This window comes from Centroberyx gerrardi, chromosome 9, assembly GCF_048128805.1.
Source record: "Centroberyx gerrardi isolate f3 chromosome 9, fCenGer3.hap1.cur.20231027, whole genome shotgun sequence".
NCBI lineage: Eukaryota > Metazoa > Chordata > Actinopteri > Beryciformes > Berycidae > Centroberyx > Centroberyx gerrardi.
Window position 1 is genome coordinate 13,341,331 of NC_136005.1, and position 26,672 is coordinate 13,368,002.

The window sequence follows — 26,672 nt, forward strand, 5'->3', positions numbered from 1 at the left end:
AATAAAAGCCAATTTACTATTGTGGTTTGTCTGACAGGACAGCCTGGATATACCATCAATAAAGAGTTGCATCTTTTGGTGTGCATGAAACAGAATGTAAAAATGGCAGTCAATTATATTTTATTAAAGAATAATATGTTTTACCAATGAGTGATTACAAAAATTATGATTCCTTTATCACCCAGAGATGAGTACGTCAGTTGTGGTCACGGTGCAGGTGACCACAGGCTGCAGTAAGTGATGTGAAACAACACCACAACCTTTTCTCAGTGCTTCACAGAAAAGATTGACAAATGACATAGATCAATAAAACAGAAGGACAATGAGGTGGAGCAGTGAGTGAAAAATATATATATATATATATAAAAAAATAAATAAATAAATAAAAAATGTTCCAGCCACATGGATACAATGAATTGAACAAATAACAGACAAGGTAAATAACATAAAATGGCAGACAAGGCAAGAAGAATAAAAACAATTAGAAGCTAAAGATTATAAGAAGGCCTTGGATAAAAGTAAGTTTTGGAGAGTGATTTAAAAGATGATACCGACTCTGCCGTTCCAAAGCCACGGAGCCCTGATGGAAAAAGCCCGGTCACCTCTAGTCCTTGACCTGGACACAGGAACAGTCAGAAGGTTCCTGCCTGAGGAACTCAGGCTGCACACAGGTTCATACAGGATCAAACATTCAGAAAGATAACTAGGGTCCAGGCCATGCACAGCTTTAAAATCCTAAAGCCACAGGCTGTGAGCATTAACCTAAAGTACATTGTTTCATTCTTCTTCCTTGTCAGACAGCCAGTGGATGGCAAATGAAGAGAGAGAGTGAAGAAGAGAGTGTGACAGATGTGACAGAACTCTGAGTTGAACCCATGACATACTGACTTCATGATATGTGCTTCAGCCTGTTGAGCCACCAGAACCACAAGCAGTTGTTTTAGTCACATATAGTCATAGTTTCATTGGAAATATTATGTGAGAACACATCTCTCCACTGACCTCACTATCTTCACTAAAAGACATTAAGTGCAGAGTTGCACAGATACAGACAGGATGGGGCTGTAAGAAGTCAGATATAAGATAATCTAGATGGGAACCACAAGGCTGTGCAGACTCTGCTGTATATAAGGATCTATTTGAGACCACCATGAGACCAGGTTGAGTGTCCTGCCTGCATGATGCGTGGTTTGCACAAATTTCTGCTTTTTCATGTTCTGACATGTCTGGGACAAAAAGGTAAGACTCTCCCAGGAGGAAAAACTGATTATTTATTTTTTTGGCTTACATTAACTCTTTCTGATGTATCTGTCTTTCTTTCAATTATCTATCTTTTCATTCTTTTCAGCACTTGGGAGTGAAATCATAAATGGGAAAAAGGCCCAGGAGAAGTCATTGCTGTACATGGCATCAGTGCAGCATAATGGAAAACATGTTTGTGGAGGATTCCTTGTCACCGAAGAGTTTGTAGTCACTGCTGCCCACTGCGACACGGAGTGAGTTACTTTTCCTCTACAAGCAATCTCTGATTACTTTGATTGTAAATCAAATTAGAAAATTAAAGAGTAAACATGACTATGTTACATTGTATTTTCAAAGGTGATGAATCATTATTTTGTTCACACTACATGAGGAAAACTATTGACAACTTCTCACTGATCATTTATTCAGGGGAAATGCCAAAATGAGTGTTGTTCTTGGTACCCACAACCTCAAGAGAGTCAATGAGAAAACAATGAGATACGATGTAGTGAAATGCAAACACCCATGCTATGTGGACATCGAATATGGGAATGACATCATGCTCCTCAAAGTAAGCAGATATTTATTCAACCTAATAATCTAAAAAAACCTAAAAATCTAATAGTCGTGAATGACATTGTGCAATATTGCAGTCCTCCGCAAATCCCTTGTTTTATTTTGTTTCATTTAGTTGAACAATTGTAAAAATTGAAATATATAGAAAAACATTGTCAAGCATGACGCATTAAAATCAGAGACTTATTTGTAATGCAATTAAATGTTAAAAAATATATATACATATATATATATAAAAACATGGTGGTAAATCAGTATCACTTCTAGTTTTTGATTTTTACTTTATGATTTTGTGTGTTTCTAGCTGTCCAGGAAAGCTAAACTAAGCAAAACAATGAAAACAATTAAACTTCCAAGTCAGGATAAAATCATCAAAGCCAACACAAAGTGCATTGTGGCCGGATGGGGATTAATTAAAACTGGCGGTACGGCTGTTGATGCCCTGCGAGTCGTGGATGTGTCTACCATCGACCTGAAAGTCTGTCAGAAGGAATGGAACCAGATTCCAGCCAATGTTATCTGTGCAGGTGGATATAAGACAAAGAAAGGATTTTGTCAGGTGTGTTGTATTCCTTTTCCCTACAAATATAAAAGGTCAACTTGTATGAATGAAAAAATTTAGATGTGTTTTTTCTCTCATAGGGTGATTCTGGTGGCCCTCTGGTGTGCAATGGGAAGGCAGTCGGCATTGTATCTTTCAACAGTAAGAGCTGTGACTACCCAGATCTACCCAATGTCTATACAGAGATAGCAAAATTCCTTCCCTGGATCAAAGAGATTCTCAAGAAAAAGGCATGCAAGGTGTACTAGTCTTACACAAGAAGCTTTGTTTCAACATACTTCTACTATATATAGAGGTATCGTAGTATCTGAGTAGTTCTGTCAATGTCTGCTGCTTAACCCAATGCATAATAAACTTGGTTTATTCCAAATACTGTTTTGTTTCTGACTCCATGCTCATTATTAGAATGATATAAGACAGAATGATGTATAAATTAATAAAAAATGCAAGGCCATTTTTCCAACAATATATTCACAAAAAATGAAAGCCTTCTCCCACAAAATTATTGCTAGTGTAAACCACATTATGTGTTACTCTATACTAAACTTATGAGTCATCATTAGAATTTTGCTTACAAAATAGTTGTGTTTTAAATCATGAGTTTTTGAAATACTGAATTTCAGGTTGCAATTGTTTCTAGGATGGATACATATCATTTTCTAATGAAGCCCCTCATACAGAGTAGAGGAGACAGGAGGTTCTGGCAGGACTCGACCCAGCAGACCAGCAGGGTCTTGTGTGTTGGCTCTAAAGGGAAGAGTCTTAACCACTCCTTTCTAACTCTCCACCCCCACTGCTGGAGATACAGAGACACTGGCCTCACAACCTGAACCCAAAAGGCCGTACAGAGCCCCACACACATTCAATAGTGTATCAACATTTTAGATTAAAAGGCCCTTCTTCCCTGCTCTTTAGGCTGACGAATCTTGTATTATTCTGTCTGTATCCTATCACAAAAACAAAAATAAAATACTAAAGCTACCTTTGTTCCATTCTTAATAAAAGCCAATTTACTATTGTGGTTTGTCTGACAGGACAGCCTGGATATACCATCAATAAAGAGTTGCATCTTTTGGTGTGCATGAAACAGAATGTAAAAATGGCAGTCAATTATATTTTATTAAAGAATAATATGTTTTACCAATGAGTGATTACAAAAATTATGATTCCTTTATCACCCAGAGATGAGTACGTCAGTTGTGGTCATGGTGCAGGTGACCACAGGCTGCAGTAAGTGATGTGAAACAACACCACAACCTTTTCTCAGTGCTTCACAGAAAAGATTGACAAATGACATAGATTAATAAAACAGAAGGACAATGAGGTGGAGCAGTGAGTGAAAAATATATATATATATAAAAAAAAAAATAAAAAAAAAAAAAAAATGTTCCAGCCACATGGATACAATGAATTGAACAAATAACAGACAAGGTAAATAACATAAAATGGCAGACAAGGCAAGAAGAATAAAAACAATTAGAAGCTAAAGATTATAAGAAGGCCTTGGATAAAAGTAAGTTTTGGAGAGTGATTTAAAAGATGATACCGACTCTGCCGTTCCAAAGCCACGGAGCCCTGATGGAAAAAGCCCGGTCACCTCTAGTCCTTGACCTGGACACAGGAACAGTCAGAAGGTTCCTGCCTGAGGAACTCAGACTGCACATAGGTTCATACAGGATCAAACATTCAGAAAGATAACTAGGGTCCAGGCCATGCACAGCTTTAAAATCCTAAAGCCACAGGCTGTGAGCATTAACCTAAAGTACATTGTTTCACTCTTCTTCCTTGTCAGACAGCCAGTGGATGGCAAATGAAGAGAGAGAGTGAAGAAGAGAGTGTGACAGATGTGACAGAACTCTGAGTTGAACCCATGACATACTGACTTCATGATATGTGCTTCAGCCTGTTGAGCCACCAGAACCACAAGCAGTTGTTTTAGTCACATATAGTCACAGTTTCATTGGAAATATTATGTGAGAACACATCTCTCCACTGACCTCACTATCTTCACTAAAAGACATTAAGTGCAGAGTTGCACAGGTACAGACAGGATGTGGCTATAAGAAGTCAGATATAATATAATCTAGATGAGAACCACAAGGCTGTACAGACTCTGCTGTATATAAGGATCTATTTGAGACCACCATGAGACCAGGTTGAGTGTCCTGCCTGCATGATGCGTGGTTTGCACAAATTTCTGCTTTTTCATGTTCTGACATGTCTGGGACAAAAAGGTAAGACTCTCTCAGGAGGAAAAACTGATTATTTATTTTTTTGGCTTACATTAACTCTTTCTGATGTATCTGTCTTTCTTTCAATTATCTATCTTTTCATTCTTTTCAGCACTTGGGAGTGAAATCATAAATGGAAAAAAGGCCAATGAGAAATCATTGCTGTACATGGCATCAGTGCAGCATAATGGAAAACATGTTTGTGGAGGATTCCTTGTCAACAAAGAGTTTGTAGTCACTGCTGCCCACTGCGACCCGAAGTGAGTTACTTTTCCTCTACAAGCAATCTCTGATTACTTTGATCGTAAATCAAATCACAAATTTAAAGAGCAAACATGACTTTATGTTACATACAGCTAATATTTTCAAAAGTGATGAATAATTTTTCCGTTCACACTACATGAAAAAAACTATTGACAATCTCTCACTGATCATTTCTTCAGGACAAATGCCAAAATGAGTGTTGTTCTTGGCACCCACAACCTCAAGAGAGTGAATAAGAAAACAATGAGATACAATGTAATGAAATACAAACACCCCTCCTATGAGAACGTCTCATCTGGGAATGACATCATGCTCCTCAAAGTAAGGAGATATTTATTCAACCTAATCTAATAGTCGTGAATGACATTGTGCAATTTTGCAGTCCTCCGCAAATCCCTTCTGTTTTATTTTGTTTCATTTAGTTCAACAATTGTAAAAATTGAAATATATAGAAAAATATTGTCAAGCATGATGCATTAAAATCAGAGACTTATTTGTAATGTAATTAAATGTAAAAAAAAAAAAAAAAGGTGGTAAATCAGTAGCAGCATATATTAACATTACTACAATAATTGAAAAAAAAAAAAAAAAAAAAAAAAAAAAAAAAAAAATATATATATATATATATATATATATATATATATATATATACCTTTTTTTTCAAGTTGCTAGTTCTAATATACGCTGTATTATGATTCAGTCCAAAAAGGTAACGATGTTCAAAACTAACTATTCAGTTCAACAAACATTGCATATAACACTTTAACTGCCAACAATAACCTTCAAATAAATCATTCTGCAGCTCTATCTTGCAGCCATTGTTTGACTTTGACCCTAAAGATGTGCTGACTTGAGGTCTGTTTAACAGATGGATACAGGAAGATTGTTGTGACATTAAGCACTTCTAGTTTTAAATTGTTACTTTTTGATTTTGTGTGTTTCTAGCTGTCTAGGAAAGCTAAACTAAGCAAAACGATGGAAACAATTCAACTTCCAAGTCAGAATGAAATCATCAAATCCAACACAAAGTGCATTGTAGCTGGATGGGGATTCATTAAAACTGGCGGTACTGTTGTTGATGCCCTGCGAGTCGTGGATGTGTCTACCATCGACCTGAAAGTCTGTCAGAAGGAATGGAACCAGATTCCAGGAGGGCCGTTCACCCTTCCTGCCAATATTATCTGTGCAGGTGGATATGAGACAAACAAAGGATCTTGTCAGGTGTGTTGTATTCTTTTCTCTACAAATATGAAATGTCAACTGGTATGAATGAACATATTGAGATATTTTTTTTCTCTCATAGGGTGATTCTGGTGGCCCTCTGGTGTGCAATGGGAAGGCAGTCGGCATTGCATCTTTCAACTATGGTAAAATTTGTGACTACCCAACTGTACCCAACGTCTACACAGAGATATCAAAATTCCTACCCTGGATCAAAAATATTATCAAGAAAAAGGCATGTAAGGTGTACTAGTATTACACAAGAAGCTTTGTTTCAACAGACCAGCAGGGTCTTGTGTGTTGGCTCTAAAGGGAAGAGTCTTAACCACTCCTTTCTAACTCTCCACCCCCACTGCTGGAGATACAGAGACACTGGCCTCACAACCTGAACCCAAAAGGCCGTATAGAGCCCCACACACATTCAATAGTGTATCACCATTTTAGATTAAAAGGCGCTTCTTCCCTGCCGTTTATGCTGACGAATCTCTGTAGTTATTATTCTGTCTGTATCCTATCACAAAAAAAAACAATAAAATACTAAAGCAACCTGACAGGACAGCCTGGATAGCCTTACCATCCTTGAAGAGTTTAAGAGTCTTTCTAAGAGTCTTTTGGTGTGCATGAAACAGAATGTAGAAATGGCAGCAATTTTATTTTTTTTTAATCAAATAATTATATGTTTTACCAATGACTGATTAAAAAAAATTATGATTACTTTCTCACCCAGAGATGAGGATGTCAGTTGTGGTCATGGTGCAGGTGACCACAGGCTGCAGTGAGTGATGTGAAACAACACCACATGCTTTGCTCACTGCTTCACAGAAAAGATTGACAAATGACATAGATCAATAAAACAGACAATGAGGTGGAGCTGTGATAGAATAAATATATACAGTATATAAAATAAATAAATAAATAAATGTTCAAGCTATACTGCCCCTGCAGTGAGTATCTTGAGCAGAGCTAGACAGCTAGCTAACAGTGTGAAGTCCTCCAATAATCACAAGGCGTAACTTTTCTTGAAGACATTTAAGTGATTCAACACTGTGAAACTGCAAAACATACAAGATGGAAAAATAAATTAGACTAAATATTGTACAGACCATGTATATGAGAGCAAACAACAATTCTACCAATTGTGTCTCAACCCTTGGCTGCACCACTTTACAAGAAAATATCATGAATTCCTCAGCAAAGTGCTCAAATACAACAACATACTGGACACATTGTTTGCCTATCACACAATCCAGTTTCAGTCCATGACATCAAACAATGCTAATGCAAGGAAACAAATAGCTCTCAAAGTAGCAAGGCAAGTGACAGCATTAGCTTAAACCACATGGTAACAATATAGACTAGAGAGATAACTTACTCCTCTTCCTTTAAAACATTAGATACACGGTAGAACGTAACACACAGGTGTACTTACAGACAAATAGTGGCCAAGGCAACATTGTAAAAGATAGTAATTGCAGTCGAAAAGCAGGGAGGTGTTCCTCAAGGCATGTCCTCAGACAACTGAACAAAAAAACCCTGCATCACCGATACTGAAACTCACCACTAGAGGTCAGGGTGTATCAACACAAATTTGGATCTTACCATAAATCAACCAAGTTAGATGTACTCTAATAGAGGGCAGCACACCAGCGACATGGCTACAATGAATTTAACAAGTAACAGACAAGGTAAATAAAATAAAATGACAGACAAGGCAACAAGAATAAAAACAAATAAGAGCCAAAGATTATAAATAGGCGTTAGATAAAAGTAAGTTTTGGAGAGTGATTTAAAAGATGACACTGACTCTGCCAGCCTGAGCAGGCAAGCCGTTCCAAAGCCACGGAGCCCTGATGGAAAAAGCCCGGTCACCTCTAGTCCTTGACCTGAACACAGGAACAGTCAGAAGGTTCCTGCCTGAGGATCTCAGACTGCACACAGGTTCATACAGGATCAAACATTCAGAAAGATAACTAGGGTCCAGGCCATGCACAGCTTTAAAATCCTAAAGCCACAGGCTGTGAGCATTAACCTAAAGTACATTGTTTCACTCTTCATCCTTGTCAGACAGCCAGTGGATGGCAAATGAAGAGAGAGAGTGAAGAAGAGAGTGTGACAGATGTGACAGAACTCTGAGTTGAACCCATGACATACTGACTTCATGATATGTGCTTCAGCCTGCTGAGCCACCAGAACCACAAGCAGTTGTTTTAGTCACATATAGTCACAGTTTCATTGGAAATATTATGTGAGAACACATCTCTCCACTGACCTCACTATCTTCACTAAAAGACATTAAGTGCAGAGTTGCACAGGTACAGACAGGATGTGGCTATAAGAAGTCAGATATAATATAATCTAGATGAGAACCACAAGGCTGTACAGACTCTGCTGTATATAAGGATCTATTTGAGACCACCATGAGACCAGGTTGAGTGTCCTGCCTGCATGATGCGTGGTTTGCACAAATTTCTGCTTTTTCATGTTCTGACATGTCTGGGACAAAAAGGTAAGACTCTTCCAGGAGGGAAAACTGATTATTATTTATCTTTTGGGCTAACTATTCGTGATCTATATTTCTTTCTTTCATTTATCTATCTTTACATTCTTTTTCAGCACTTGGGAGTGAAATCATAAATGGGAAAAAGGCCCAGAAGAAGTCATTCCTCTACGTGGCATCAGTGCAGATTGATGGAAAACATAGATGTGGAGGATTCCTTGTCAACAAAGAGTTTGTAGTCACTGCTGCCCACTGCGACCCGGAGTGAGTTACTTTTCCTCTACAAGCAATCTCTGATTACTTTGATCGTAAATCAAATCACAAATTTAAAGAGCAAACATGACTTTATGTTACATACAGCTAATATTTTCAAAAGTGATGAATAATTTTTCCGTTCACACTACATGAAAAAAACTATTGACAACCTCTCACTGATCATTTCTTCAGGACAAATGCCAAAATGAGTGTTGTTCTTGGTACCCACAACCTCAAGAGAGTGAATAAGAAAACAATGAGATACAATGTAATGAAATACAAACACCCCTCCTATGAGAACGTCTCATCTGGGAATGACATCATGCTCCTCAAAGTAAGGAGATATTTATTCAACCTAATCTAATAGTCGTGAATGACATTGTGCAATTTTGCAGTCCTCCGCAAATCCCTTCTGTTTTATTTTGTTTCATTTAGTTCAACAATTGTAAAAATTGAAATATATAGAAAAATATTGTCAAGCATGATGCATTAAAATCAGAGACTTATTTGTAATGTAATTAAATGTAAAAAAAAAAAAAAAAGGTGGTAAATCAGTAGCAGCATATATTAACATTACTACAATAATAGAAATTTAAAAAAATATATATATAAATATACCTTTTTTTTTTCAAGTTGCTAGTTCTAATATACGCTGTATTATGATTCAGTCCAAAAAGTTAACAATGTTCTAAACTAACTATTCAGTTCAACAAACATTGCATATAACACTTTAACTGCCAACAATAACCTTCAAATAAATCATTCTGCAGCTCTATCTTGCAGCCATTATTTGACTTTGACCCTAAAGATGTGCTGACTTGAGGTCTGTTTAACAGATGGATACAGGAAGATTGTTGTGACATTAAGCACTTCTAGTTTTTAATTTTTACTTTTTGATTTTGTGTGTTTCTAGCTGTCTAGGAAAGCTAAACTAAGCAAAACGATGGAAACAATTCAACTTCCAAGTCAGAATGAAATCATCAAAGCCAACACAAAGTGCACTGTAGCTGGATGGGGATTAATTAAAACTGGCGGTACCGTTGTTGATGCCCTGCAAGTCGTGGATGTGTCTACCATCGACCTGAAAGTCTGTCAGGAGGCATGGGATCAGTTCACCCTTCCAGCCAATGTTACCTGTGCAGGTGGATATAAGACAAACAAAGGATTTTGTCAGGTGTGTTGTATTCTTTTCCCTACAAATATAAAATGTCAACTGGTGTGAATGAACAAATTAAGATGTGTTTTTTCTCTCATAGGGTGATTCTGGTGGCCCTCTGGTGTGCAATGGGAAGGCAGTCGGCATTGTATCTTTCAACAACAGTGACAACTGTGACTACCCAGATGTACCCAACGTCTATACAGAGATATCAAAATTCCTTCCCTGGATCAAAAAGATTCTCAAGAAAAAGGCATGTAACGTGTACTAGTCTTACACAAGAAGCTTTGTTTCAACAGACCAGCAGGGTCTTGTGTGTTGGCTCTAAAGGGAAGAGTCTTAACCACTCCTTTCTAACTCTCCACCCCCACTGCTGGAGATACAGAGACACTGGCCTCACAACCTGAACCCAAAAGGTCGTACAGAGCCCCACACACATTCAATAGTGTATCACCATTTTAGATTAAAAGGCGCTTCTTCCCTGCCGTTTATGCTGACGAATCTCTGTAGTTATTATTCTGTCTGTATCCTATCACAAAAAAAACCCAATAAAATACTAAAGCAACCTGACAGGACAGCCTGGATAGCCTTACCATCCTTGAAGAGTTTAAGAGTCTTTCTAAGAGTCTTTTGGTGTGCATGAAACAGAATGTAGAAATGGCAGCAATTTTTTTTTTTTTTTTAATCAAATAATTATATGTTTTACCAATGACTGATTAAAAAAAATTATGATTACTTTCTCACCCAGAGATGAGGATGTCAGTTGTGGTCATGGTGCAGGTGACCACAGGCTGCAGTGAGTGCTCACTGCTTCACAGAAAAGATTGACAAATGACATAGATCAATAAAACAGAAGGACAATGAGGTGGAGCTGTGATAGAATAAATATATACAGTATATAAAAAAAATTTTTAAAAACATGTTCAAGCTATACTGCCCCTGCAGTGAGTATCTTGTGCAGAGCTGGACAGCTAGCTAACAGTGTGAAGTCCTCCAATAATCACAAGGCGTAACTTTTCTTGAAGACATTTAAGTGATTCAACACTGTGAAACTGCAAAACATACAAGATGGAAAAATAAATTAGACTAAATATTGTACAGACCATGTATATTAGAGCAAACAACAATTCTACCAAATGTGTCTCAACCCTTGGCTGCACCACTTTACAAGAAAATATGATGAATTCCTCAGCAAAGTGCTCAAATACAACAACATACTGGACACATTGTTTGCCTATCACACAATCCAGTTTCAGTCCATGACATCAAACAATGCCAATGCAAGGAAACAAATAGCTCTCAAAGTAGCAAGGCAAGTGACAGCATTAGCTTAAACCACATGGTAACAATATAGACTAGAGAGATAACTTACTCCTCTTCCTTTAAAACATTAGATACACGGTAGAACGTAACACACAGGTGTACTTACAGACAAATAGTGGCCAAGGCAACATTGTAAAAGATAGTAATTGCAGTCGAAAAGCAGGGAGGTGTTCCTCAAGGCATGTCCTCAGACAACTGAACAAAAAAACCCTGCATCACCGATACTGAAACTCACCACTAGAGGTCAGGGTGTATCAACACAAATTTGGATCTTACCATAAATCAACCAAGTTATATGTACTCTAATAGAGGGCAGCACACCAGCGACATGGGTACAATGAATTTAACAAGTAACAGACAAGGTAAATAAAATAAAATGACAGACAAGGCAACAAGAATAAAAACAAATAAGAGCCAAAGATTATAAATAGGCGTTAGATAAAAGTAAGTTTTGGAGAGTGATTTAAAAGATGACACTGACTCTGCCAGCCTGAGCAGGCAAGCCGTTCCAAAGCCACGGAGCCCTGATGGAAAAAGCCCGGTCACCTCTAGTCCTTGACCTGGACACAGGAACAGTCAGAAGGTTCCTGCCTGAGGATCTCAGGCTGCACACAGGTTCATACAGGATCAAACATTCAGAAAGATAACTAGGGTCCAGGCCATGCACAGCTTTAAAATCCTAAAGCCACAGGCTGTGAGCATTAACCTAAAGTACATTGTTTCACTCTTCTTCCTTGTCAGACAGCCAGTGGATGGCAAATGAAGAGAGAGAGTGAAGTAGAGAGTGTGACAGATGTGACAGAACTCTGAGTTGAACCCATGACATACTGACTTCATGATATGTGCTTCAGCCTGTTGAGCCACCAGAACCACAAGCAGTTGTTTTAGTCACATATAGTCACAGTTTCATTGGAAATATTATGTGAGAACACATCTCTCCACTGACCTCACTATCTTCACTAAAAGACATTAAGTGCAGAGTTGCACAGGTACAGACAGGATGTGGCTATAAGAAGTCAGATATAATATAATCTAGATGAGAACCACAAGGCTGTACAGACTCTGCTGTATATAAGGATCTATTTGAGACCACCATGAGACCAGGTTGAGTGTCCTGCCTGCATGATGCGTGGTTTGCACAAATTTCTGCTTTTTCATGTTCTGACATGTCTGGGACAAAAAGGTAAGACTCTTCCAGGAGGGAAAACTGATTATTATTTATCTTTTGGGCTAACTATTCGTGATCTATATTTCTTTCTTTCATTTATCTATCTTTACATTCTTTTTCAGCACTTGGGAGTGAAATCATAAATGGGAAAAAGGCCCAGAAGAAGTCATTCCTCTACATGGCATCAGTGCAGATTGATGGAAAACATAGATGTGGAGGATTCCTTGTCAACAAAGAGTTTGTAGTCACTGCTGCCCACTGCGACCCGGAGTGAGTTACTTTTCCTCTACAAGCAATCTCTGATTACTTTGATCGTAAATCAAATCACAAATTTAAAGAGCAAACATGACTTTATGTTACATACAGCTAATATTTTCAAAAGTGATGAATAATTTTTCCGTTCACACTACATGAAAAAAACTATTGACAACCTCTCACTGATCATTTCTTCAGGACAAATGCCAAAATGAGTGTTGTTCTTGGTACCCACAACCTCAAGAGAGTGAATAAGAAAACAATGAGATACAATGTAATGAAATACAAACACCCCTCCTATGAGAACGTCTCATCTGGGAATGACATCATGCTCCTCAAAGTAAGGAGATATTTATTCAACCTAATCTAATAGTCGTGAATGACATTGTGCAATTTTGCAGTCCTCCGCAAATCCCTTGTTTTATTTTGTTTCATTTAGTTCAACAATTGTAAAAATTGAAATATATAGAAAAATATTGTCAAGCATGATGCATTAAAATCAGAGACTTATTTGTAATTTAATTAAATGTAAAAAAAAAAAAAAAAAGGTGGTAAATCAGTAGCAGCATATATTAACATTACTACAATAATAGAAATTTAAAAAAATATATATATAAATATACCTTTTTTTTTTCAAGTTGCTAGTTCTAATATACGCTGTATTATGATTCAGTCCAAAAAGTTAACAACGTTCAAAACTAACTATTCAGTTCAACAAACATTGCATATAACACTTTAACTGCCAACAATAACCTTCAAATAAATCATTCTGCAGCTCTATCTTGCAGCCATTATTTGACTTTGACCCTAAAGATGTGCTGACTTGAGGTCTGTTTAACAGATGGATACAGGAAGATTGTTGTGACATTAAGCACTTCTAGTTTTTAATTTTTACTTTTTGATTTTGTGTGTTTCTAGCTGTCTAGGAAAGCTAAACTAAGCAAAACGATGGAAACAATTCAACTTCCAAGTCAGAATGAAATCATCAAAGCCAACACAAAGTGCATTGTAGCTGGATGGGGATTAATTAAAACTGGCGGTACCGTTGTTGATGCCCTGCAAGTCGTGGATGTGTCTACCATCGACCTGAAAGTCTGTCAGGAGGCATGGGATCAGTTCACCCTTCCAGCCAATGTTACCTGTGCAGGTGGATATAAGACAAACAAAGGATTTTGTCAGGTGTGTTGTATTCTTTTCCCTACAAATATAAAATGTCAACTGGTGTGAATGAACAAATTAAGATGTGTTTTTTCTCTCATAGGGTGATTCTGGTGGCCCTCTGGTGTGCAATGGGAAGGCAGTCGGCATTGTATCTTTCAACAACAGTGACAACTGTGACTACCCAGATGTACCCAACGTCTATACAGAGATATCAAAATTCCTTCCCTGGATCAAAAAGATTCTCAAGAAAAAGGCATGTAAGGTGTACTAGTATTACACAAGAAGCTTTGTTTCAACAGACCAGCAGGGTCTTGTGTGTTGGCTCTAAAGGGAAGAGTCTTAACCACTCCTTTCTAACTCTCCACCCCCACTGCTGGAGATACAGAGACACTGGCCTCACAACCTGAACCCAAAAGGCCGTATAGAGCCCCACACACATTCAATAGTGTATCACCATTTTAGATTAAAAGGCGCTTCTTCCCTGCCGTTTATGCTGACGAATCTCTGTAGTTATTATTCTGTCTGTATCCTATCACAAAAAAAAACCAATAAAATACTAAAGCAACCTGACAGGACAGCCTGGATAGCCTTACCATCCTTGAAGAGTTTAAGAGTCTTTCTAAGAGTCTTTTGGTGTGCATGAAACAGAATGTAGAAATGGCAGCAATTTTTTTTTTTTTTAATCAAATAATTATATGTTTTACCAATGACTGATTAAAAAAAATTATGATTACTTTCTCACCCAGAGATGAGGATGTCAGTTGTGGTCATGGTGCAGGTGACCACAGGCTGCAGTGAGTGCTCACTGCTTCACAGAAAAGATTGACAAATGACATAGATCAATAAAACAGAAGGACAATGAGGTGGAGCTGTGATAGAATAAATATATACAGTATATAAAAAAAAAATTTAAAAAAATGTTCAAGCTATACTGCCCCTGCAGTGAGTATCTTGTGCAGAGCTGGACAGCTAGCTAACAGTGTGAAGTCCTCCAATAATCACAAGGCGTAACTTTTCTTGAAGACATTTAAGTGATTCAACACTGTGAAACTGCAAAACATACAAGATGGAAAAATAAATTAGACTAAATATTGTACAGACCATGTATATGAGAACAAACAACAATTCTACCAATTGTGTCTCAACCCTTGGCTGCACCACTTTACAAGAAAATATGATGAATTCCTCAGCAAAGTGCTCAAATACAACAACATACTGGACACATTGTTTGCCTATCACACAATCCAGTTTCAGTCCATGACATCAAACAATGCCAATGCAAGGAAACAAATAGCTCTCAAAGTAGCAAGGCAAGTGACAGCATTAGCTTAAACCACATGGTAACAATATAGACTAGAGAGATAACTTACTCCTCTTCCTTTAAAACATTAGATACACGGTAGAACGTAACACACAGGTGTACTTACAGACAAATAGTGGCCAAGGCAACATTGTAAAAGATAGTAATTGCAGTCGAAAAGCAGGGAGGTGTTCCTCAAGGCATGTCCTCAGACAACTGAACAAAAAAACCCTGCATCACCGATACTGAAACTCACCACTAGAGGTCAGGGTGTATCAACACAAATTTGGATCTTACCATAAATCAACCAAGTTAGATGTACTCTAATAGAGGGCAGCACACCAGCGACATGGGTACAATGAATTTAACAAGTAACAGACAAGGTAAATAAAATAAAATGACAGACAAGGCAACAAGAATAAAAACAAATAAGAGCCAAAGATTATAAATTGGCGTTAGATAAAAGTAAGTTTTGGAGGGTGATTTAAAAGATGACACTGACTCTGCCAGCCTGAGCAGGCAAGCCGTTCCAAAGCCACGGAGCCCTGATGGAAAAAGCCCGGTCACCTCTAGTCCTTGACCTGGACACAGGAACAGTCAGAAGGTTCCTGCCTGAGGATCTCAGACTGCACACAGGTTCATTAAGAGAAAAAGGGGTGAGGCCATGCACAACTTTAAAATCCTAAAGCCACAGACTGTGAGCATTAACCTAAAGTACATTGTTTCACTCTTCTTCCTTGTCAGCTACCACCACAACACTGCAACATTATTAAATTGAAAGAAAATTTGGCTGCCATGGGCATGAAAATAAAAACTGATTTGCCAAATTACATGTCAAAATTAGACTGATGAAGGAGATTTTGTTTTAATAAATGGAACAAGGCAGATGGAAACACTGATAGGCAGATTTATGAAAAAGCTCAATTTGTGACTTCAGTGGACTTGCACTGATGGAGATGCTGCGCCCTCTCATGGTCAAAAGGCAGAACGACTATAAAATTCTTATTTCAAACATGTCTGACTCTGGCCCTCTCTGCTGGGTATAATGAGGTACTGACCAGATAATAACAGCAAGAGGTATTGCATCTATATGCAATACTACATCTGTTGGTATCTGACTGGATTGGTAAAGACAAAAAAATAAAGATGTGATGTAGTCAGACTTGTATAGTACTGCAGACACACTCAATGAATGTGTCCTTATCTGAGATATTTCTTACAAGTCAAGTCACATTTATTTATGAAATGCTCTCAATTGTGAATTCAGAAATCACACAAGACAGAAAAAGTACATCCCAGACTTTCAGAAACGGGGTCTTGCGTGTGTGTGTGTGAGTGTGTGTGAGAGAGAGAGAGAAAAAGAGCATGAATGCCAGTGTGTGTGCCTGTGCACGCCCTCATATGTGTACATGTGTGAGAGCACTAGACAACACTACCTGCAGGCAAGGAAATGAACAGAAAGGAACGCTGGTAGGGAGAGACCATGCAATTATGCATCCAAATACAGTAAACCCAACATCTAATGGACATGGAAAGAAAACGATCATGAAAAATGATTTTGCATGCCTGAGTTTGTGTATGCATGTGCCTGCATACATGTATATGTGTTTATATGCAGGTGGGTATTTGTTTGCATCATATGAAAGCATATTTTCCAGTACTAAATGTTTAATTCTGGTCAATTAAAACATTAACAGACTAAGTAATAATATTGCTGTGGTCATCTAGCAGTCATTTATATGATCAAGGTAATTTAGATTAAAACATTTGGTCTGTAGAGCATTGTGTGCTTTCATCAATGCTCAAGTCTGAAGATGGTAACTGTGGTTTCCAGCTTCTGTGTTTCCTTTATTTGGTCAGGGTGAATAGAAATGTGTGAGTGTGCTGTGAGAACACAACTGTCAAAAGATAACAAAGATTAATGATCGCATAGATCCTCACCACAACTAGCGCTTACTAAAAGTGTTGCATCTTAGTGTTGCATCTTAGCTCAAGTGTAATTTCAGTTGCATGCATTCATCCAGCTACAGTTGGCTTCATATGGTAACACATAATAAGAGTGAAAATGAAACTCACCTTTTATACTTTACCTTATCTTCTTTTTTATTATAACACTTCAAGATTTTAGCTGTCATTTTTAGCATATTTATATTTATTAGGTGTTATACAATGGATGGCAAATTAAATGAATGGTGGAAGAGAGTCTGACAGATGTGACAGAACTCTGAGTTGAACCCATGACATACTGACTTCATGATATGTGCTTCAGCCTGCTGAGCCACCAGAAACACAAGCAGTTGCTTTAATTACAGTTTCATTGGAAATAGTATGTGACAACACATCTCTCCGCTGACCTCACTATCTTCACAAAAAGACAATAACTGCAGAGCTGCAGGTACAGACAGGATGTGGCTATAAGAAGTCAGATTAAAGGTAATCTAGATGGGAACCACAAGGCAGTGCAGACTCTGCTGGGTCTATTTGACACCACCATGAGACCACCTGCCTGCATGATGTGTGGTTTGCACACATTTCTGCTTATTCAAGTTCTGACATATCTGGGACAAAAAGGTAAGACTTTCTCAGGAAGAAAAACTGATTATTATTTATCTATCTTTTTTCTTTCATTTATCTATCTTTTCATTCTTTTTCAGCACTTGGGAGTGAAATCATAAATGGGGAGAAGGCCCAGAAGAAGTCATTACTGTACATGGCATCAGTGCAGTTTAATGGAACACATAAATGTGGAGGATTCCTTGTCAACAAAGAGTTTGTAGTCACTGCTGCCCACTGCGACTTGAAGTGAGTTACTTTTCCTCTACAAGCAATCTCTGATTACTTTGATTGTAAATCAAATCAGAAATTTAAAGAGTAAACATAACTTTATGGTATATATGCCTAATACTTTCAAAGGTAATGAATCATTCTTTTGTGGCACTACATGAGGAAAACTATTGACAACCTCTCACTGATCATTTATTCAGGACAAATGCCAAAATGAGTGTTGTTCTTGGTACCCACGACCTAAAGAGTGTCAATGAGAAAACAATGAGATACGATGTAGTGAAATGCAAACACCCCTCCTATGTGAAGTTCTCATCTGGGAATGACATCATGCTCCTCAAAGTAAGCAGAAATGTATTCAACCTAATCTAATAGTCATGAGTGACATTGTGGCATTTTACAGTCCTCTTCAAATCCCTTGTGTTTAGTTAAGTTTCATTTTTCCTTTTATTTAGTTCAACAATTGTAAAAATTTAAATGTATAGAAAAACATTGTCAAGCATGACACATTAAAATCAGAGAATTATTTCTAATGCAATTAAATGTAAAAAACATTAACATCACTATACATATATATATATATATATATATATATATATATATATATATATATATATACATATATATATATTCAGTCCAAAAAGTTAACAACGTAGTAAACTAACTATTCAGTTCAACAAACATTGCATATAACACTTTAACTGCCAACAATATCATTCAAATAAATCATTCTGCAGCTCTATCTTGCAGCCATTGTTTGACCTTGAACCTAAAGATGTGCTGACTTGAGGTCTGTTTAACAGATGGATAGAGGAAGTTTGTCGTGACATTAAGCACTTCTAGTCTTTAATTTTTACTTTTTGATTTTGTGTGTTTCTAGCTGTCTAGGAAAGCTAAACTAAGCAAAACAATGAAAACAATTAAACTTCCAAGTAAGGATAAAATCATCAAAGCCAACACAAAGTGCATTGTAGCTGGATGGGGACGCACTGAAACTAAAGGTACGGCTGTTGATGACCTGCGAGTCGTGGATGTGTCTACCATCGACCTGAAAGTCTGTCAGAGGGAATGGGATCAGTTCACCCTTCCAGCCAATGTTATCTGTGCAGGTGGATATAAGACAAACAAAGGATCTTGTCAGGTGTGTTGTATTCCTTTTCCCTACAAATATAAAATGTCAACTTGTATGAATGAACAAATTAAAATGTGTTTTTTCTCTCATAGGGTGATTCTGGTGGCCCTCTGGTGTGCAATGGGAAGGCAGTCGGCATTGTATCTTTCAACGACAAAAATAAGTGTGACTACCCAGATCTACCCAACGTCTACACACAGATATCAAAATTCCTACCCTGGATCAAAAAGATTCTCAAGAAAAAGGCATGTAACGTGTACTAGTCTTACACAAGAAGCTTTGTTTCAACATACTTCTACTATATATAGAGGTATCGTAGTATCTGAGTAGTTCTGTCAATGTCTGCTGCTTAACGCAATGCATAATAAATTTGGTTTGTTCCAAATACTGTTTTGTTTCTGACTCCAGGTTATTACAGAAGCGTAATGCATTCACCAAAGACAAAAATAAATCAGAGATGGTTTTTCGTAATTATGACTTAGTATCTCATGAAAACTATCTCGTAATTACGAGAAAACTATCTCGTAATTACGAGATCCTTATCGAGTACTACAACACTATGAAAGTAAACTACATTATGTTACTTACACTAAACTTATGAGTCATCATTAGAATTTTGCTTACAAAATAGTTCTGTTTTAAATCATGAGTTTTTGAAATACTTAATTTCAATTGTTTCTAGGATGGATACATATCATTTTCTAATGAAGCCCCTCATACAGAGTAGAGGAGACAGGAGGTTCTGGCAGGACTCGACCCAGCAGACCAGCAGGGTCTTGTGTGTTGGCTCTAAAGGGAAGAGTCTTAACCACTCCTTTCTAACTCTCCACCCCCACTGCTGGAGATACAGAGACACTGGCCTCACAACCTGAACCCAAAAGGCCGTACAGAGCCCCACACACATTCAATAGTGTATCACCATTTTAGATTAAAATGCCCTTCTTCCCTGCTCTTTAGGCTGATGAATCTCTGTACTTATTCTGTCTGTATCCTAGCACAAAAACAAAAAATAAAATACTAAAACAACCTTTCTTCCACTCAGGCAGTTTACTATTGTGGTTCGTCTGACAGGACAGCCTGGATAGCCTTATCCTTGGAGAGTTTAAGAGTCTTTCTAAGAGTCTTTTGGTGTGCATGAAACAGAATGTAGAAATGGCAGCAAATTATTATTAATTTCTTTTATCAAAGAATAATGTTTTACCAATGAGTGATTAAAAAAATATAATTCCTTTTTTTGTTTTCCTTCCATCCTCATCACCCAGAGATGAGGATGTCAGTTGTGGTCATGGGTCCAGGCCATGCACAGCCTTAAAATCCTAAAGCCACAGGCTGTCAGCATTAACCTAAAGTACATTGTTTCAATCTTCTTCCTTGTCAGCTACCACCACAACACTGCAACATTATTAAATTGAAAGAAAATTTGGCTGCCATGGGCATGAAAATTAAACTGATTTGCCCAATTACAGGTCAAAGTTAAACTGATGAAGGACATTTAAAAAAAAAAAAAAATGGAAGACAGAAACACTGATAGGCAGATTTATTAAAAAGCTCAATGTGTAACTTCAAAGTAGACTTGCACTGATAGAGAAGCTGTGCCCTCTCATGGTCAAAAGGCAGAACGACTATAAAATTCTTATTTCAAACATGTCTGACTCTGGCCCTCTCTGCTGGTATAATGAGGTACTGACCAGATAATAACAGCAAGAGGTATTGCATCTATATCCAATACTACATCTGTTGGTAACTGACTGGACTGGTAAAGACAAAAAAATAAAGATGTGATGTAGTCAGACTTGTATAGTACTGCAGACACACTGAATGAATAAGATAAGATTAGATAAGATAGCACTTTATTAATCCCCTTGGGGAAATTCAGGTGCCACAGCAGCAACTGGCAGACAGTATCAGGAAAACAACAACAATAAGATAATAAAAAGAAGAGGTACTAAGATAAAACAATAGAGGTAATGTACATAATAAAGACTATAGAGACAGTGCAAAAATGCAAATAATAATTATAATGATAATAATAATAATGATAATAATAATAAATGCATATTCTTACATATATATACTGTATATAATCAGGAGTTCAGTCATTAGTGCGGGTGAGGGGAGGGGAGGGAGGGGGGCTCTGAGGGGCTAGGGTCCAAGTCCAGGTCTGAGTAATGTGCAGGGTGTGTGTGTGTGTGTGTGTGTGTGTGTGTGTGTGTGTGTGTCGGTGGGGGGGGGGTCAGGAGTTATGACTGGCTGGCACAGGGGTCGCTGATGTTGTTGAACAGTCCAATGGCCGCTGGCACAAAGGAACACCTGAGCTGCTCTGTCCTGCATCTTGGGAGGAAGAGCCTGTGGCTGAAGCTGGTCCTCATCAGCCTCAGCTTGTCATAGAGAGGGTGAGAGGGGTTCTCCAGGATGGCATTGATCTTTCCCCTCATCCTCCTCTCTGCCACTGCCTCCAGACTGTCCAGTTTGAGTCCAACAGCAGAGCCAGCCTTCTTCACCAGCTTGTTCAGTCTGTTGGCTTCCCCTACCTTGATGCCGCCTCCCCAGCACACCACAGCAAAGAAGAGTGCACTGGCTACTACAGACTGGTAGAACATCTGCAGCAGCCTGTTGCACACGTTGAAGGACCTGAGTCTCCTCAGGAAGTACAGCCTGCTCTGTCCTTTCCTGTAGAGGGCCTCAGTGTTGTCCGACCAGTCCAGTTTATTGTTGAGCTGCACTCCTATAGGAACCGATAGGAGTTCACCATCTCCACCTCCTCCCCCTGGATGGTGACAGGGGTTGGGGGCCTCCTACTCCTTCTGAAGTCCACCACCAGCTCCTTGGTCTTCCTGATGTTGAGCTGGAGGTAGTTGTTGTCGCACCAACCTACAAAGCTCTCTACCAGCTCTCTGTATTCCTCCTCATTGTCCTCCGTGATGCAGCCGACAATGGAGGAGTTGTCAGAGGACTTCTGTAGGTGGCACGATCCAGAGTTGAAGCGGAAGTCCGAGGTGTAGAGGGTGAAAAGAAATGGTGACAATACAGTTCCTTGGGGTGCGCCGGTGTTGCCCACCACCACGTCTGACAGGCTGCCCTGCAGCTGGACGTACTGCGGCCTGCTGGTGAGGTAGTCCGTAATCCAGTCCACAAGGTTGTGGTCCTTATCTGAGATACTTCTTACAAGTAAATTCACATTTATTTATGAAATGCTCTCAATTGTGAATTCAGAAAACTCACAAGACAGAAAAAGTACATCCCAAACAGGGTCAGAGTGTATGTGTGAGTGTGCGTGAGTGTGTGTGTGTGAGAGAGAGAGAGAAAAAGCATGAATGCATGTGTGCCTGTGCACGCCCTCATATATGTGAGTGCATATGTGTACATGTGTGAGAGCACTAGACAACACTACCTGCAGGCAAGGAAATGAACAGAAAGGAAGGCTGGTAGGGAGAGACCATGCAATTATGCATCCAAATAAACCCAACATCTAATGGACATGGAAAGAAAACACCAATGATTTTGCACGCCTGGGTTTGTGTATGCATGTGCCTGCATACATGTATATGTGTTTATGTGCAGGTGGGTATTTGTTTGCATCATATGAAAGCATATTTTCCAGTTGATACATAAGATTAATTATCATCACTCTAAATTGACTAAAGGCATGTTTAATTATGGTAAATTATAACATTAACAGACTGAGTAATAATATTGCTGTGGTCATCTAGCAGTCATTTATATGATGAAGGTAATTTAGATGAAAACATTTGGTCTGTAGAGCATTAAGTGGTTTCATAAATGTGAGAACATCAATGCTCAAGTCTGAAGATGGTAACTGTGGTTTCCAGCTTCTGTGTTTCCTCTATTTGGTCAGGGTGAAAAGAAATGTTTGAGTGTGCTGTGAGAACACAACTGTCAAAACGAGGGCTTGGAGCCAAAGTGCGTAAGTGCGATTTTGGGTGTACATGAGTATTATATATCAATTGAAAGGTCTCAGTGAGATCTTTTCAGTGCCAAAAGCACACAACTGAAATCATGACCCATAAGTTTTAATTAAACAAAAACTGAAAGCCATAACAGTAGATGTAGGGTTTTGTTTGCTGCCAAAAGGGCGTAACTGCACTTAGAATTCTAACAGCACTTTGGTCAACTCAAAATGCATGCTGACGTAAGTAATGCTAGCATGGCAGCATGATCACATCATTTTTAGTGTTCTATTCATATCCTAATTAATATTCTAGGTCAATATTAGATGAATGTAAATATGTTAATATTCCCATGAAATACTTAGGCCTATAGATTCAAAATGTTATTTTATAATGTTAGGAGTGTGAACTGGTCAAGATGAGCTCTGATAGTAAGACTGCTGGTAGCTGAAGTTATCCCTCAGTGTTATGAGGAGTTTTCCAGGTCTTTGAATGTGTCCCAGGACACATCAATAAGTGATGTGTCCTGGGACACATACAAAAATGTAGTAGTTTAGAATCAAAAGTAGTTTCTTATGTCTATAGAGGTTTATTAAAAAGGTTTATTAAAAGTTTTTAACAGAAAAAAAAAATATCAATCAATTTGATATGTTCCATGTAGCCTACAATTTTAAAGGCCTTGGTGAAAGTTGCTGAGCATTACTTCAAGATAAAGATATTCATTCTGATCTTGTTTTATATTTCAGTATTGATTGAAGTGTAATTGCTAGATTTGTATTAAAATGAATGTGTTTTACAATTGTTTACTTACATACGCCCATATTCTGCATGGCTGTATTGGGACACTCTTTTGCCAGTTTTAAAAAAGTTAACAAATATAATTCAACTTAAACTGTAGCAGTATTGTTTTTATAGTAATGCTCAATCTGATAACACAAAAAGTTAAAATATTGTGCTTAGTATGTGGTAACGGCAGCTGATCCAAGTTTGATAAAAAATTGTTTTGGCTCTCCTGTAAAATCTACTATAACACACTTACGCCCCTTTGGCTCCAATCCCTCGAAAGATGATGACACAAAGATTAATGATATGCATAGATCCTCACCAAAAATAGCACTTACTAAAAGTGTTGCATCTTAGCTCAAGTGTAATTTCAGTTGCATGCATTCAACCACAAGGCAGTGCAGACTCTGCTGGGTCTATTTGACATCACCATGAGACCACCTGCCTGCATGATGTATGGTTTGCACACATTTCTGCTTTTTCATGTTCTGACATGTCTAGGACAAAAAGGTAAGACTCTCTCAGGAGGAAAAACTGATAATTATTTATTTATCCTTTTTTCTTTAATTTATCTATCTTTTTATTCTTTTTCAGCACTTGGGAGTGAAATCATAAATGGAGAAAAGGCCCAGGAGAAGTCATTACTGTACATGGCATCAGTGCAGCGTAATGGAAAACATGCATGTGGAGGATTCCTTGTCAGCAAAGAGTTTGTAGTCACTGCTGCCCACTGCGACTTGAAGTGAGTTACTTTTCCTCTACAAGCAATCTCTGATTACTTTGATTGTAAATCAAATCAGAAATTTAAAGAGTAAACATAACTTAAAGAGTAAACATAACTTTATGGTATATATGCCTAATATTTTCAAAGGTAATGAATCATTTTTTTGTGGCCCTACATGAGAAAAACTATTGACAATCTCTTGCTGATCATTTCTTCAGGGGAAATGCCAAAATGAGTGTTGTTCTTGGTACCCACGACCTAAAGAGTGTCAATGAGAAAACAATGAGATACGATGTAGTGAAATGCAAACACCCCTCCTATGTGAAGGTCTCATCTGGGAATGACATCATGCTCCTCAAAGTAAGCAGAAATTTATTCAACCTAATCTAATAGTCGTGAGTGATTTTGTGGCATTTTACAGTCCTCTGCAAATCTCTTGTGTTTAGTTAAGTTTCATTTTTCCTTTCATTACAACAATTGTAAAATTTGAAATATATAGAAAAACATTTTCAAGCATGACGCATTAGAGACTTATTTCTAATGCAATTAAAGGATAACACTGGTGTTTTTTTAATGCATTTCTTACCGTCAACAAATCCTATGAAAATAACAAAATCAGCAAAGAATTTGTTTTGCTAACATCCATGTAGCCGGTGCCCAATGAAACCATGTCCCAGTAGCCATAGAACTCCATTGTATTAAAAAAATGATTAAAAACACATCAAAGAGCCATGCTGCTGCTCTGGGCAGCATATTTTATCATTGTGATGCACCCGGCCAGCCGACTTTTTCCTCAAACAATTTAATAAGCCGGCCGTAAACATGTTTTCGATCTCAGGAAAGTAGTTCCGTAGCACCGAAAATAGTCCCCGGCGTAATGAAGAATTTGTTCCCATTTGAATTTGATTTGGTAATAACTACAACAGCCTGACTTTTTTGTGGTAACAGTTAACGATTTTTAAAATTGAAACTATGTCTTTGTGAGCTGTATTTAAAGGTTTTTAGCTTACAATTGGAGCCAATGACTTCCGGGTTGAAGGCTAAAAACGGTACGTGGGAAGTCAGAAAGTAACGGGAGTAGAGCAAATGCATTGTTGATTATGTTATTTTCATAGGATTTGTTGACGGTAAGAAATGGATTAAAAAACACCAGCGTTATCCTTTAAATGTAAAAAAAAACACATGGTGAAAAACATCAGTAGCAGCATACATTAACATCACTATGATATATGATTCAGTCCAAAAAACTAACAACAACGTACTAAACTAACTATTCAGTTCAACAACCATTGCATATAACACTTTAACTGCCAACAATATCATTCAAATAAATCATTCTGCAGCTCTGTCTTGCAGCCATTGTTTGACCTTGAACCTAAAGATGTGTTGACTTGAGGTCTGTTTAACAGATGGATAGAAGAAATTTGTCGTGACATTAAGCACTTCTAGTTTTAAATTGTTACTTTTTGATTTTGTGTGTTTCTAGCTGTCTAGGAAAGCTAAACTAAGCAAAACAATGAAAACAATTAAACTTCCAAGTCAGGATAAAATCATCAAAGCCAACACAAAGTGCATTGTGGCCGGATGGGGATTAATTAAAAATGGCGGTACGGCTGTTGATGACCTGCGAGTCGTGGATGTGTCTACCATCGACCTGAAAGTCTGTCAGAGGGCATGGAAAAGCCTTCCAGCCAATATTATCTGCGCAGGTGGATATAAGACAAACAAAGGATTTTGTCAGGTGTGTTGTATTCCTTTTCCCTATAAAATGTCAACTGGTGTGAATGAACAAATTAATATGTGTTTTTTCTCTCATAGGGTGATTCTGGTGGCCCTCTGGTGTGCAATGGGAAGGCAGTCGGCATTGTATCTTTCAACCACAAAGTTAAAAAGTGTGACTACCCAGATGTACCCAACGTCTATACAGAGATATCAAAATTTCTTCCCTGGATCAAAAAGATTCTCAAGAAAAAGGCATGTAACGTGTACTAGTCTTACACAAGAAGCTTTGTTTCAACATACTTCTGTTATATATAGAGGTATCGTAGTATCTGAGTAGTTCTGTCAGTGTCTGCTGCTTAACCCAATGCATAATAAACTTGGTTTATTCCAAATACTGTTTTGTTTCTG

The 26,672-nt window shown here is 37.9% G+C and overlaps 5 protein-coding genes and 1 long non-coding RNA gene across 8 annotated transcripts; 5 read left to right on the forward strand and 1 right to left on the reverse strand.

Moving 5' to 3' along the window:
* The first annotated feature begins 1,052 nt into the window (after positions 1-1,052).
* Positions 1,053-2,823, forward strand: LOC144539667 (granzyme B-like). Its single transcript, XM_078285544.1, has 5 exons — positions 1,053-1,239; positions 1,349-1,496; positions 1,672-1,813; positions 2,123-2,377; positions 2,461-2,823. Exons 1-5 carry the CDS (start codon positions 1,179-1,181, stop codon positions 2,626-2,628), a joined length of 774 nt encoding a protein of 257 aa, XP_078141670.1. The 5' UTR covers positions 1,053-1,178; the 3' UTR covers positions 2,629-2,823.
* Positions 2,227-10,812, reverse strand: LOC144539670 (uncharacterized). The gene is made up of 3 exons (XR_013505088.1): positions 10,749-10,812; positions 9,887-9,982; positions 2,227-2,337 (listed from the first exon to the last, which is right to left on the reverse strand). It is a non-coding gene; the product is annotated as an uncharacterized LOC144539670 (long non-coding RNA).
* On the forward strand, positions 4,735-6,615 carry LOC139924900 (granzyme B-like). The gene is made up of 4 exons (XM_071916115.2): positions 4,735-4,871; positions 5,055-5,196; positions 5,821-6,096; positions 6,179-6,615. Exons 1-4 carry the CDS (start codon positions 4,780-4,782, stop codon positions 6,347-6,349), a joined length of 681 nt encoding a protein of 226 aa, XP_071772216.2. The 5' UTR covers positions 4,735-4,779; the 3' UTR covers positions 6,350-6,615.
* On the forward strand, positions 8,484-10,574 carry LOC139924901 (granzyme B-like). Its single transcript, XM_071916117.2, has 5 exons — positions 8,484-8,602; positions 8,710-8,857; positions 9,041-9,182; positions 9,762-10,022; positions 10,105-10,574. The coding sequence occupies exons 1-5, from the start codon at positions 8,542-8,544 to the stop codon at positions 10,273-10,275; spliced, it is 783 nt and encodes a 260-aa protein (XP_071772218.2). The 5' UTR covers positions 8,484-8,541; the 3' UTR covers positions 10,276-10,574.
* Positions 10,813-12,323: 1,511 nt separating the features above from the next.
* LOC144539666 (granzyme B-like) lies at positions 12,324-14,471 on the forward strand. Its single transcript, XM_078285542.1, has 5 exons — positions 12,324-12,510; positions 12,618-12,765; positions 12,949-13,090; positions 13,669-13,929; positions 14,012-14,471. The coding sequence occupies exons 1-5, from the start codon at positions 12,450-12,452 to the stop codon at positions 14,180-14,182; spliced, it is 783 nt and encodes a 260-aa protein (XP_078141668.1). The 5' UTR covers positions 12,324-12,449; the 3' UTR covers positions 14,183-14,471.
* A 3,083-nt stretch (positions 14,472-17,554) lies between these two features.
* On the forward strand, positions 17,555-26,595 carry LOC139919064 (granzyme B-like). Of its 3 annotated transcripts, none has more exons than XM_078285539.1 (5): positions 17,555-17,782; positions 24,413-24,560; positions 24,761-24,902; positions 26,029-26,283; positions 26,361-26,595. In XM_078285539.1, exons 1-5 carry the CDS (start codon positions 17,704-17,706, stop codon positions 26,532-26,534), a joined length of 798 nt encoding a protein of 265 aa, XP_078141665.1. In that variant the 5' UTR covers positions 17,555-17,703; the 3' UTR covers positions 26,535-26,595. The 3 variants fall into 3 exon arrangements, with proteins under 3 accessions (XP_078141665.1, XP_071772213.2, XP_071764754.1); XM_071916112.2 differs by lacking the exons at positions 24,413-24,560; positions 24,761-24,902; positions 26,029-26,283; positions 26,361-26,595 and adding exons at positions 17,866-18,013; positions 18,196-18,337; positions 18,876-19,136; positions 19,220-19,481 and having other exon boundaries at positions 17,559-17,782; XM_071908653.2 differs by lacking the exon at positions 17,555-17,782 and adding an exon at positions 24,215-24,328.
* Positions 26,596-26,672: the final 77 nt, after the last annotated feature.